This window comes from Thermobia domestica, chromosome 18 (genome assembly GCF_964235325.1).
Source record: "Thermobia domestica chromosome 18, izTheDome1.hap1.1, whole genome shotgun sequence".
NCBI lineage: Eukaryota > Metazoa > Arthropoda > Insecta > Zygentoma > Lepismatidae > Thermobia > Thermobia domestica.
In genome coordinates, this window is record NC_137471.1 from 175,810,560 (window position 1) to 175,824,064 (window position 13,505).

Genomic DNA, 13,505 nt, shown 5'->3' on the forward strand with positions numbered 1-13,505 from the left:
ACGGCAAAAACTATCTGTCATTGGCTAAAGTCTTTCAAGGAAACCGGTAGTGTTTTAAAAGCAAAATCACCAGGTAGACCGAGAACTTCTGAAGACGTTGTTGAACAGATCCGTGTTTCTTGTGTTCGGAGCCCGAGAAAGTCATTGGCCAGACGTAGTCTACAATTAGGAGTGCCCAAAGGTACTGTGTATGATGATGTGCGTAAAAGACTTAAATTGCGCACCTACGAATTGCAATTGTTACATGAAATGAAACCTACTGATAAAATCGAAAGGTATGAGTTTGCTGCTGACTTTCTACACAAAATTAATGATGTCAATTTTTTAAAAAGATTCTCTTTTCTGATGAGGCTACATTTCATGTCGGTGGAACAGTTAATAGTCATAACTGCAGAATTTGGGGGTCAGAGCATCCACATGAAGTTATTCAGCATCAACGTGAATCTCACAAACTTAATGTCTGGTGTGGTTTGATGGAAGATCGTGTGATTGGTCCTTTCATTTTTGAAGAAAAAACAATAAACGAGGACTTTTACCATGACATACTGACAGAGTTCATGTTTCACCAAATGGACGATATTGAAACGGAAAAGGAGCTTGTGTTTTTCCAACAAGATGGCGTCCCACCTTATTACAGTAACCATGTGCGTGCGGCTCTTGACACTCGCTTTCCAGGAAGGTAGATAGGCAGGGCTGGCCCAATACCTTAGCCACCACGAAGCCCAGACTTAATCCCACTGGACTTTTTCTTACATAAAAAATGTTGTGTACATAAAAAATGCCACATAAAAAATGTTGTGTACAGTGAAAAGATCAGACATCAATCATTTACGGGAAAGAATCGTCGCGGCGGTTGGGACAGTTACACCTGAAATGTTGATGAATACGTGGCGAGAAGTGGAATATCGTCTCGACGTGTGCTGGGCCACAAATGGATCCCACATTGAAGTTTACCAACATTAAACAAAACTTGAAGGAATTCTCTTTCATGATATGTACTCATTGATGTAAGTTTTCACTCAATTCTCAATTAAATTTATACTTAAAACTAGGGAGTTCTTTTTCAAACATCCTGTATTTAGCGACCCAAGAACAAATTCTATTTTCGCCGTTGTTCCTCTAATGAGACGGAAAGTGGTGGAATTGGTGCAGTTAGAGCAAAAGCGGTAAAGATAGCGAAGAACTTTTTTTTTGGGGGGGGGGGGGGGGGTCCAAGAATATATATTTTATGTCAAGCTGTATTCCTCTACTACAAGGCCCATCGGTGCTGAATCTTAATTGAGAACCTGGATAAGAAGAATTGAGTTGATTTCAGTTTAGCGTCTTTCAGCAGCAAGGCTATATGAGTCGTGGTCTTACAGCTTAACATGGGATCCTAACCACATGAGCTCTCGCCAGAAATAGAACACGGGCCTCCAACGCCAACCGCTTAGCCACGAGGGAGCCCCCTGGATAAAAAGAAAGCAAGAAGAATGTCTTTAAAAGAATTTCCTTCACAACTATTTCATTGCCCGAGTATTTATCCTTTGCTGTTATGTAAGACCGCACAACACAAGTAATGTGTTACATATTGATAAGGCGTTCTTACAAATATTCAAAGAAGAAACATACATATTTCACTTCCCCCCTCTTCTTCGAATCAAAAATCGAAAATAAAAATTGCTTCGATGTTTTTAGATGTAGTGAAGATCTATCTGTATACAAAATTTGATGGCTTCTTTCTATGCGATGATGGATTCTTATAATAAGTAACGAGATACTATTTTCCAATGTAGATATAGGATCCATCTCAATCTTCCTTTCTGTGGAAACCGGAAGAAAAAGATGTACCACTTCTGGTTTCAATATTGAACTACTCCATAAGTTGAAAGTATATTTAATTTCACCATGTCAAACGAAACCAACTCCTCATATTACCAAGGTGAGTCATATGTTCGTAGCGTGTTCATGAGTAATGTTCAGCGATTGACTCCCCCTGTTCCACAGAAGCCTATTCGGCGAAGTACATCCCATCACACTATATGGTCCTTCTCCAATGTTCCACCAATGACACAAGCCCCTGACCATACCAGGCTGCAGGCTTGGAAGCAAAGAACTCAGTAATGCCCGTTTTCAGTTCATCAACGGAATGAAATTGTCAACAGATGAAATTCAGGTGGCGCAAGGTCGGGACTTTAGGGGGAGGGGTTAAAATTTCCACGCCATCGATGTTCGCAATTTTCTGGCGGACTCTTCTTGACCTGTGACATGGAGCGTTATCAGATTGGAGGAGAAATCGCTTTCAGTGCACTAGTACTGGATAACGACGGCGAACAGTGTCTTATAACCGTTGCAGCTGTTCAGCATACAATGTCCCATTTACGGCACGGCCATGTGGAACGAGCTCCCAGTGCACAGGACCTTCGAAATTCCACCACACACACAGAATTGTCTTCTCTTCCAAACGCCCTCTTTGAACACGGGCTGCGCCTCGGTACCTAGTCGAAGCCATTATTTCCCGGTGTCAGGATAACGAAAAAAGATCCACTTTTCATCATTCTTGATGATCCTCCGCCGAAATATGTCGTCATTTGAGTTTGGAAGCAGTTCTTCACACAAGGTTACACGTTGTTGAGCTTCAGAGTGTCTACTGATACTGGAAATACTTTATTTATACTGGAATTTAATTTTGATACTTGAAATGCTGGAAAGAGTTGTATACATTTTGTAATTGGACATTTAAAGCAATGGGTGAAGTGGAGGGCTCTGAGGGGAGTTGGGAGGCCCTTTTAGAAATGTTAAAGAAAATCATTGTATTTAAAAAAAGTCAAGGCTAAATAAATTTATTAAAAATATTCTTTTGATGGTAAAACAAGCACAAACCTGAAATCATCAAGAGTGTGATTATTCCTAAAGAACTTTTAAAAAATCATTATATTAGGTATTGGAATTTTGCTGATAAATATACTGGAATTTTGAAAATGAAACTCAATAGACACCCTGAGCTTGAGCTGAAGTCAACTGTAGGAAACCATTCTCGGTTGCCTGGAGTGAAAACCAAGTTGATAGAGATGACGAACGACACGTTTGTGAAGACTGGACCTCATTTGCCAGCTGACGGGTACTGGCTCCTGGTTTTCCTTCCACGACGTTCAGGAGGGCATCGAGAGTGGTGTCACCAGTCCGAAAACGTTGAAACCACTTTCTAGCTGTGGACGGATGCACAGTACCTTCAGCTTTTACCGCACAAATTTCCTTTGCTGCTGCTGCATTCAACCCCTTTTTCCAGTAATGGCGCGGGAGCACACGATACACAAGTTTCTCCTCAGCCATTGTCCTACCAACTGTGTATTCAACAAGTAGTTCCTCCCACACACCGTTATCGCTTGATAGGACAGACATATAACGTACGTTCTGCCGCCACCACCATCTTCAACTGTTCTACACGTTGCGTATGGTTTTCCGGCATCGATTAGGCGGGGCCACCTAACACTACGAACATGCTATTCACCTTGGTAATTGAGAAATGATCTTTATCGTATGATATAACTGATATTGTTAAATTTGTTTTTCCAGATCTGCTGTTCCTTGTAGCGTTGACCTCGACTGTATTTATCTTCTCCGAGTTGAAGAAGCTGGTTGAACGACAGATCGAGAAGCGAAAGAAGACCCTCAAGTCCGACATGGATTTCGTATGACAGTTAAGAAATACCAGAAGCAAGATCAGGATCGACTAAATGAAAAAGTCGTGCGAAACCAATGATCTCTTCTGGTATTCACTGTTTTCGATTGCTGGTAACACTAATCAAAAAAAGGGAGAAATATATAACATAAGAATTAAAAGTAGCTGGATGACAACCCAAGTGAGATTCCTGGATCTCCAAAGCTTTGTAAAAACAAAAGAAAAAAGGGATCTCATTGTTTATATATGAAGAAAGTTTCATGAGATAACACAATGGAGACTCTGTGATAAACTCATTTCTAGAGAGAAAAAACGAAAGAAAAACAAATAATGAGAATTGATATTTAATGAGCCTTTTTCCCTTTAGGGAAATAAAAAAAGGCATTAACTGTTGTGGAAAAACCTTCTGCATCTGACGATAACTTCATTCCTTAATGTATAACAGCATGCGTGTATGTTCTTCATATGAATGGGTGGTGTATGAATGCACTTTTGTGTGTGATTAGGCTTGTTTAGATGGATGTTTTTTTTCCTTGTCATATCCCAGCAGGGCCGCCCATAAGGGGGGGACCCGTGAAAAAGAAAATGCCACATTTGTCAGACGAAGTAATCACAGTTTTTTTTAGAGATTAAATTAGATTATAAAATATGGATTTTGCTGGTGACAAGCATAAAGTTTAGTCCAGTGATGTTACAATACATGAATTTAGCGATTTATGAATTGTTTCTGGTCTATTTTTTATATAAATGCAGTTGGCAACCGTGCTGACGTGGTTGGGAACTCGTAGTTTTGTCAACGTGTGGCATAGCTTTTGAGATTGGTTGGGGGCTCTCATGGAAAATTTATTTGAGGCCCATGAAATATATGGGCGGCCCTGATCCCAGTTGTATGAGAATCTCATTTTCACTTGATGATTATGCCAATAGTTAAAACTTGTAAGTAGCATGGAGTTTGAAGGATTTCTGCAAGTGATATATTCTTGTAGTTGCGTCACTCACCATTACAAGAATTTAAAAGAAAAAAAAAAGTCGTCACTTTTCAGTATTACTTGTTGTGTGTAGGATGAATGTGTGTAGTACTATTGTGGAAGAAAAAAATTGGAACAGAATGTTGATATTAACTATTTTTATGGATCCTCACCCTCTCGTTGTTGTGGCTCTTTTAATTGTATGAAATGTAGGTACAATCGCTGTTGTTGAACTGTTTTAATTATAGAAGAGTACACGAAGTTTTAGTGTGTTGTTTATGGAAGTTTTAAAGATACACAAAACAAAGACAAAACGTAATTATAGGCAATAGGTTACCAGACGTTTTGCACTACATGCCCCCCTTTTTTTTGCAAAATATAATAATTGTGATGGGACAAAGACCATGTAACCCCACTCATTCTTGGGAGATAATACTGTATATCAAATAATTGTATTCAAAGCTGACATTATATTCAAATATTTAAGTATATCTTACGAGCAAAGTACGAAATCAAGTAATTGTTAACAGTGCTTAAGGAAGTGAAAAATAATTCAGGTCAATAAATTTGACTTTGATTTCAGGGTAGTTTAAAGTGAATTAAAATAAAGTACGAAGTTACAATAGAATACAGTAAGTCGAAATGAGGAATCATATAACAAGCTATGTGGTCGCACAAACTGCTATTTAAACTCTTAAATCATACGACAGAACTCGTGAACTGTATCCGGTCAGTATAAATGAAAGTAGTACATTTCCCCTTACTCTTATAGTATTCTTTTTTCTTTAAAAGTGAACTTTTGATGATGTTCATACAGTGGAAAGTCTGCTTAAGACATTTAAATGTGATTTCTATACTTACAGCAGGGCATTTATATCTGACTACAATGAGTTAGGATAGATTATATACAACTCTTTATTTGTATAATAAATGTTATCTTTCTGTTGCGTAGATTGCTTATTTAACACAAATATTTCGCTAAGTTATGCGGGCTTTATCAGAGGTAAGTAAATCTTTTGCGTCTTCTCTTCTATTGGAGTCCGAAAGGAAAGTTCTAGAACGCAGGTCCCCCATATAAGAGATAGTGGCGAGGTTGGTACCTTTCTCTACCAAAGCTCAATACTTAATTTTCACAATATTACCGAGCAACTGAAGGCGGGTTAGAAGACGTAAAAGGTAATAAAGATAAAAATAGTGTTAGAAATTGATGCATTTCAAACGTATTATCTGTTTCAAACGTTTCTGCTTTAGTGTTGTTATATAATATTTGTTAAGACAATATATAAGAGCAAAGTCAAATAATTTCCAAAAGAGCCACTCTTATCTGTTGTAATCACGACACATTTCAAGCGGAAGGTAAATTCATTGAAGAAACTGGGCTTCTTACGTTTTTTCAGCAGTCTACAATGTGTTACATTGAGCTTGTTTGTAAATCTCCGTTGCAGTAAACGTCATCTTGCGACCCATATATCCATTTTAATTTATGGTATATTAAAATAATTACAGTACTAACATTAAATCATCATCTGTTAAGTCAAGTCTAAGTGCCTAGTGTTAAATAAGGAATCTATGCAACAGAAAGGTAATTTATTTTCATCGTATGTACAAGCTACGAGAAAAATGAAATACTTAACATTCTTTATATATTTATTACCATACGTTCAGAAAAGCTGCTGTAGTCTTTTTACACTGATTAATAGGTGAAAAGTGGGAAGTCGTATATTTAAAAATACCACTTTAGCATGTATACGATAGAGCTAAGGATTATCTTGGTTCTATTTGAATCTGGATTTCACAATTACGAACTGAGAAAGTTGACAGTTTACTTTCAACCTAATAATCGTGGATGATTTACTTCAACTTACTCCATCTAAGTAATCGAGTCACCTGAGTAGGATTCTTAAATTTCGTAGGTGCAGTTAACAATGCGTGAATTTCCTACTTTGCCTGTAACATATCCATGATCGAACCTAACTCGGGTAAGTTATGTGAGGTTCAGAGTTTAAAATACTAAGCTAGGTGTTCTGAACACTTGAGTGTTAGTGTATTAATGATATTTGAATCGATAAATTTAACTGATTACTGAAAGTAATCATGGAGTTGCGCTATGGGAAGGAGAGAGGCTAATTTTAATTGAGGAATTACTGAATGTGTCACGGCGTGGCGCTATATGTGTTGTTTTATAATATCATTAATAATGTTATCGGCAAATATTGAACATGTAAAAATTAAACATGAAAAACTGAGGAAATAAAAAATCAAACACGTCATCTTTAACAAAATACGTGGTCAAAGATTTTAACGATGGGTCAGTTTGAAAAACGTTGTAGTATCAGTGTAGTGCAGTCTCGTGCAATATTTTCTTCTAGTACGAGTTCTAATAAATCGAATATAAAGGAAAGTAGGCTCACAAATTTTATTCTTGCAAAGTTATAATTTTTGAATCGTTACGAAAATAGCTCATGTTAAAAGAAGCCATTATGTAGGACTCCTTACGCAGCTATAAGGATAGTTATTAAAACCTCAATACTATTCTGGGATTAACAGCGTGCAGTGGCCTACCGAAGAATACCAATGTGTGCATAACACGTATACATGACTCCCAGTAAAGCACCAAGTGAGCATAAAATAATTTTTTGTTAATTTTGTGAATGCCTTCTTCTGAGACATGAGACACCAGCACAGAAAACTATGAAATGGATGCATATTAAATATACTGTTTTCATAATGTAGTGTAATTTTTCCCAACTAACCAACAAAATACTGCGTGTATCGTTTACCCCAAACAATTTAAAATAGGGGAGATTTGTGAAATCGATGTTTGTGTGAAGTGATTGGGATATTTGTGTTACAGAATGGGACAAATTGCGATACATATAAGAGCTTGGGGTATTATGTGGATGAAAATTCTGCAGAGACAAAAGATACAATACCCAAGCTGTCCCCGAGAGAACTGTCTGGTAACCTTATTATAGGATCATTGTTGTCACGTTACCTAACCTTGTACCATTTTGCACTCTCTGATATACATGTAAAATTTGACACTAAATCAACCCAATTTTCTATCTATCTATAAATATATATATGAAATGTATTATGTACGCTTTCTTATTTCATACAAACAGTAGTAGTTAATGAATGATAAAGGCCTTGTACGGAAAGTAGAGTTTTATCCTGTAATCTTAAAACGAGATTTTCTCTGTCTGTGACCAAAACTTTTCTACTACATTTATTTATTTCTTAAAAAGAGATGTTACTGTTGACTTTTTAATCTCAAACCTAACCATAGTGGTAATAAATAGTGAAGAAAATGTTGAAAGTAATATGAATTTATGGATTGTAGAACTTTCTATAGGAAAAAGTCTTTATTTTGGATTTTTTTTTTTAAATTTATATTTTCATTGGCTTTGTTTGTATACATTTTTTTACATATGGAATTTAGTTTATATATAAATGTTTGCGGCAGCTTGTACTGAGTGCAAAATATACTATGCACATGTTTTTATAAGAAAGAAAATGCAACAAATATTATTAGGTTGAAGAAAAGAAACACCAGAGTGCTCCAATGTGTTTATTTTATGCGTTGTCATTCACACCATCTTATTATTTACTTGTAGTGTTCGCAACCAGCATCTTTTAATGAACAAAACCTGAAAATGACAAATGTATTTTTCATAGTCAAAATACACAGCTTCCACAAAACTATCTTGTGTAGCTTATTTCCCTTTTATTAAAAAAAAAAAAAAAAAAAAAAAAAAAATCGTCTTGGGGTTTCGGAATTTGGATTCTGTAACAAAATGCATCGAATCCATAACTTGGGGTTCGCTGCAGTTTGTGTGTGGGGGGGAGAGAGGGGAGGTTGCGTGTGTGTGTAAGTAATCAGATCTAAAGGATTGCGTCGTGAAGATGAGTGAATTTTCCACAAAACCACATCATTTTACAATTTTATTTCGATAAAGATGCACGTGCTGCGTTCACTCAAAGAAATTTGTGTTTGTATGGGCAAAATACGTTATCAAAAGCAACAGCCAAAAAATAGTTCAATTGCTTTCGTTCTGGAAATTTCGTTATTTAACTTGCTCCTCGCAGTGGGCGATGAAAGACTACTGAAGACGAGCAAGCTCGGCGTGTAATCAGTCATGACATCAACACCAAACAGTGTTAAACCATTTTGAGAAAGCTGGCTTCAAGAAGGGAGTTCAACGCTTTGAAAGCACTTGATCGAATTTCTATCTATGAATCGACTGAAATCTAATGAACTCGAGTCATTTGTGAAGTAGTCTATCACGAATGATGAAAATGGATAACATACAACATCGATAACCTACGAAAAACATCGCAATCAAAGCACGGAAAAGTACCACAGTCTATGGCAAAGCCCATACTGACGCCCAGAAAGGTTATGCCGAGCGTTTGATGGGATTGGAATGGCATCGTGTATCACGAGATGCTGAGGCCGGACAGAACAATAGACTCTGACTTGTACGTACTGTCGACACAATTCAAAAGAAACAACAGGAACTGGTCAACATAAAGGGTGTCGTATAACACGCTGACAACGCATATATCTTTCACGACTCATCAGATAACAGGACTTGGCTGAGAAGTTGTAATACATCCACCGTAAGCTCGGAGCTGATACCGTCAGATTACCTTTGTGTTGGTTGCAGAACTTCCTGAATGGTGTAGTTAGTTTCAAAAGAGGCCTGTGAAAACTAGATGTCACAATTTTTTGCCTGAAATTCTATATCGATGGGATTATGGTGTCGAAAAAAAAAGTCCTCGAATAAAGTGCTTCTATGGTTTTATATCACATTAAATGTATTCGTAATTTTGATCTAAGGCTCAATACTTTTTAGACAACCTGGCCATTTTCCATACATACGCATAGTGAAACAGTAACACTTATGGGGTGTTTACACTTAGTCGATTTGCGTTCGATTCAGTTGAATTGACGTCACTTTCAACTTAATCGACCGTGTAAACGGGACTTCAACTTAATCGCTTGTTGATCGAAGGTGACTAATCGACTGGCAACTGAATTGAAAGACGTTCTATTTTCTGTGGTTAAAATAATTGAACACATCCATCGATCTGATTCGGCCTAGTTGCTTAGATTTAGTGGCAAATGCAGCGAGTCGATTTAGTCGTGCGACTAAATCGACCAAGTGTAAACTCCCCATTAGGGTGATTACCACAAAAGCTATTGTGGCCCTTATAAAAAATACCGTATTAACTTTCTACACCAGCCAGGGAGAATTAGAATTTAGATTGTATCGATCTACGGAGGCACTACTAAGGGGATAATCAAGTACAAGAGCTGTAATGTAAACATGACCTTTATTGGCGTTTCATGTATTTCTCTCACGTTCCACGTTGGACATCTAGGCCTCACACAAATCAGGAGCGCGTGGCCAAACAGTTGCCCACGAAAAGCAGCAGGAAGTGTTTTTCAAGGGCATTGAGATGCAGCGATCCACCAGTTGGCATGCCAGGGAAATCCAACGTACGATGGGCCATCAATTCAATTTGGCATCCTCAACTGTGAAGACAACCATAGGTAACCAGTGTGGCTAAGATGAGTCCATGAGGCCCATGTACAGCACCTGTTCCCGTACCGCATTTCAGACCGAAAGACCTGCATTGCGAATTCCCTTGCAACTGCAGGAAACAATATCAAAAGCATCTGGCGGAGTCTAAATACCAATAGAAGTCATAATAGATGTAACATAATACTCATATGACTGCTGATAATCACATGCAGGCGCTAACAAACCGTAACAGTGATGCCATGCGTCACTGCCAAGGGTTTCCGGTGGAATTCATTTATGTAAGGAAGTTGATGATACGCAAGGTTATAAAAACATGAAAGTGTACGCAGCATACTTCCAGGAACCTATTTTTACGATCTACATTCCACAATTGTACTATGCGCGGCGGAAGGCAACCAGATGATAGTTCATATGGATAAAATCTATTCAAGTCATAATGCCAGAACATCTCTGCGTTTTTATCAGAAAATGGAACTGGAATTAGTCATTCCTGTGAAGAGTCCCGATTTCAGTGTAATGGATTTCTACAGATTTTGTCTGCTGAAAAAATATCTCCAACATCATCTTGCTGGTCTCTTGAACTTGAAAGGAGGAGTGAGGCCGAATTTACTTGCTCATTTTTTGCCAGTGTTTGATGCAATGGAAACTTCGATGTCGAGCAATAGTCCACAGTGCTGGGGAATCCAATATAACACCATCGGTGGTTGCAGCGAGGTCTCTCATAAAGTAAGGACCTTTTGCCGGTTCCATAGAAACTGTGTTCGGTGTTCAGTGGCTCATCGGCTTTGTTCATCATCATCTCAGCCTTTCGAACTAAGATTTCAAACTTCTGTTGACTCTTTTAAGGGGACCTTGTTTTAAATAATTAATCCCCAAATGTTTTATTGTATTTTTTTTTTTAATCAGGAAATCGCAGAATCATGCTGAGCATAGATCCAAAGGATTGTCTAGACACGTTCTCCGTTAAAGGGGTATAGAGAAAAGTTACTCTAGATGTAGACAGGATAGAATTAAATACACTTGATATCATTCCTTGCAGCCACATTTGATGTCGATCTGTGATCCACAGTTCTGGTACACGTTTTGTAAGATCTATTGACCACGATTTTTCTCGAATCTCTGATGTCTTTGGTTACATAAGAGGCCGTTAAACGAGATAACGTCACAGGAAGTAACCACGTTAAGTAAGGTCAATTGACTTTGCTTATTTTCAAATGAGAGCTCAAAACAATATCATGCAGACGCTGTACTGGTGTATGTTTTATGCGTTTACATAGAATGCGCCACGGAAGCATTGTAATTCCTTGAGTACCTTGTAGAACTCTTCGCGGGCTATCTAAGCAAAAAAGCTCAGTTTTATGTTTCTCTTACAAGTTGTTTCGCACTGGTCATATTTCGCTATTAGCATCTGATAGATATACTGGTTGGGACTATTTATATATGTTTATCTTAATGAACATGAAAAATTGAAAAGCCTCGTAAGAAGTGGATTGAATTATCTTCTACTACACTGAAATCAGAACAAACAATCGATTCAACACAACAGAAGTTGTTCATTTTATTGTTGAAGATAACTTCATTTCTCAATGACGCAAGCAGCCTTATGTACTTATTGATTCGACTGGAGAACTCCTTTGTGGCAACCAAGTTCGATCCCAGCCCTCGCCAAGTGAACTTTGTGGTGGACAAACACCGTGTGCGTGGGTTTCCTCGGGGTTCTCCCGTTTCCTCCCACTTTCTTCATTCCATCATTTTCATTCACTACTCACAATCACAGTCTCCTTTAGCCTAATCGGCATAACCGTGGGACGTAAAACTCAAATATTTCATTTTTTCCCTTTGTGGCAATATGGATAACATATGTGCCTTTGGCGTGGGAGGCTTGGTTCGATTCCAGGTTAAGCTGTAGGTCCGTCTCATTTAGCCACGCTGTTCAACAGGACACTAAACTCATGTCCAATCCAATTCGACTGCAAGGAGAATCTTGGCAGGGAATGACTAATGTATCATTGGACTTCGCTGCAGCAAAAAATATTCAGCCGATCAAACTTCAATTTAGTTACACAGATGGAGACTTAAGGATCCTCACTACAGCGAAATTAAACTACCGCTAATTTTAGAGTTTTTCTGTATTACCTTCAAAACAAATAAAACATATTCGAAAAGCAAAAACGTAGTGAACTAAACAATGCGATTTTGTATGTGATACCGTTATCACAACTCATCCATCTGCTTTCGATTTGCAACTGTAGATAGATTTAGCATTTTTTGCGGGTTCTGTAAATAGCGGCATACCAAAAGCAGATAGGTGAATTGTGGTAAAGGTATCAGATGCAAAATCGTATTGTCTAGTTCACTACGTTTCTGCTTTTCGAATATTTTTATTTGTTTTGAAGATATTACAGAAATACTCTAAAATTAGCGGTAGTTTAATTTCACTCTAGCGAAGACCCTTAAGTGCCAGGTCTGAAAGGACGCTTTTGAATATAAGGTGAGTGGCTGGTTAATAAGTTGCTAAAAGAATATTTTTTATGTACTACATACAAATGTATGTATATGTTCTTCCAGCATAACTGTAGAGTGTCCGGAGCGATTTCCTAAACTTGGTACACACCTGACTTACAATAAGATAACATACGTTGGGGTAAGACAGTCCAAGCACCTAGAGGATAGGAAGGAATGACACACAAAACTAGTCGAAAAGGGCCGACATAAATATAGAATCCACAGTTTTTGGGATTGAAAAGCTGATTGCTGACATTCCCAATGGCATTTGAGCCCAAGTTAAGCAAGAACGCGCTTCCCGAACTACACTGGGCCTCGACTTCCTAATTCCATATCGATCTCTCTAATAACTACACTGTAAAGCAAAGGTGATAAAACTTTCTCTTGACAACAGATGCCGATCACTATTCGCTCATCCCACGGCAAAACGTTGATGAAAATTGTCATTTATCTCCGTGGCAAACAAATACCTCTCGGAATATATGTTGCTTTATCTCTAGTCGGAAGGCTTGAAAACATTTTATTCCGGCTAATGTTCCTTTACGAAAGAATCTCACTGACACTTCAAAATGTTCAAACGTCGGGAAAGGTCGAAAGAATCTCACTCACATTCGCAAATGGAGTTGACTTTAGCGGTTTGAGGTACAAAAAAGTGAATCTTCTGATTCTGAGCATAATAACAACAGCCACAAAATTAATTTCACGTCAACTGACGTACGAGACTATTTGTAATTCTGATTCTCCAGCCAAATGTCCGTCTCGGAAAATTGTCCCTACAACTACAATACGTTCTATCATTTCATTTTTATAATCAGACAT

The 13,505-nt window shown here is 37.8% G+C and overlaps 1 protein-coding gene across 2 annotated transcripts in view; it reads left to right on the top strand.

Annotated features, from left to right (window-relative positions):
- The window catches only part of SPoCk (secretory pathway calcium atpase), a 328,667-nt gene extending 320,333 nt beyond the window's left edge, over window positions 1-8,334 (top strand). For both annotated transcript variants that reach the window (XM_081745872.1, XM_081745871.1), the window contains exon 22: window positions 3,556-8,334. In XM_081745872.1, the coding sequence (XP_081601998.1) occupies window positions 3,556-3,677 (122 nt within the window). In that variant the 3' untranslated portion in view covers window positions 3,678-8,334. The remainder of the gene's footprint in view (window positions 1-3,555) is intronic.
- The last annotated feature ends 5,171 nt before the right edge of the window (window positions 8,335-13,505 follow it).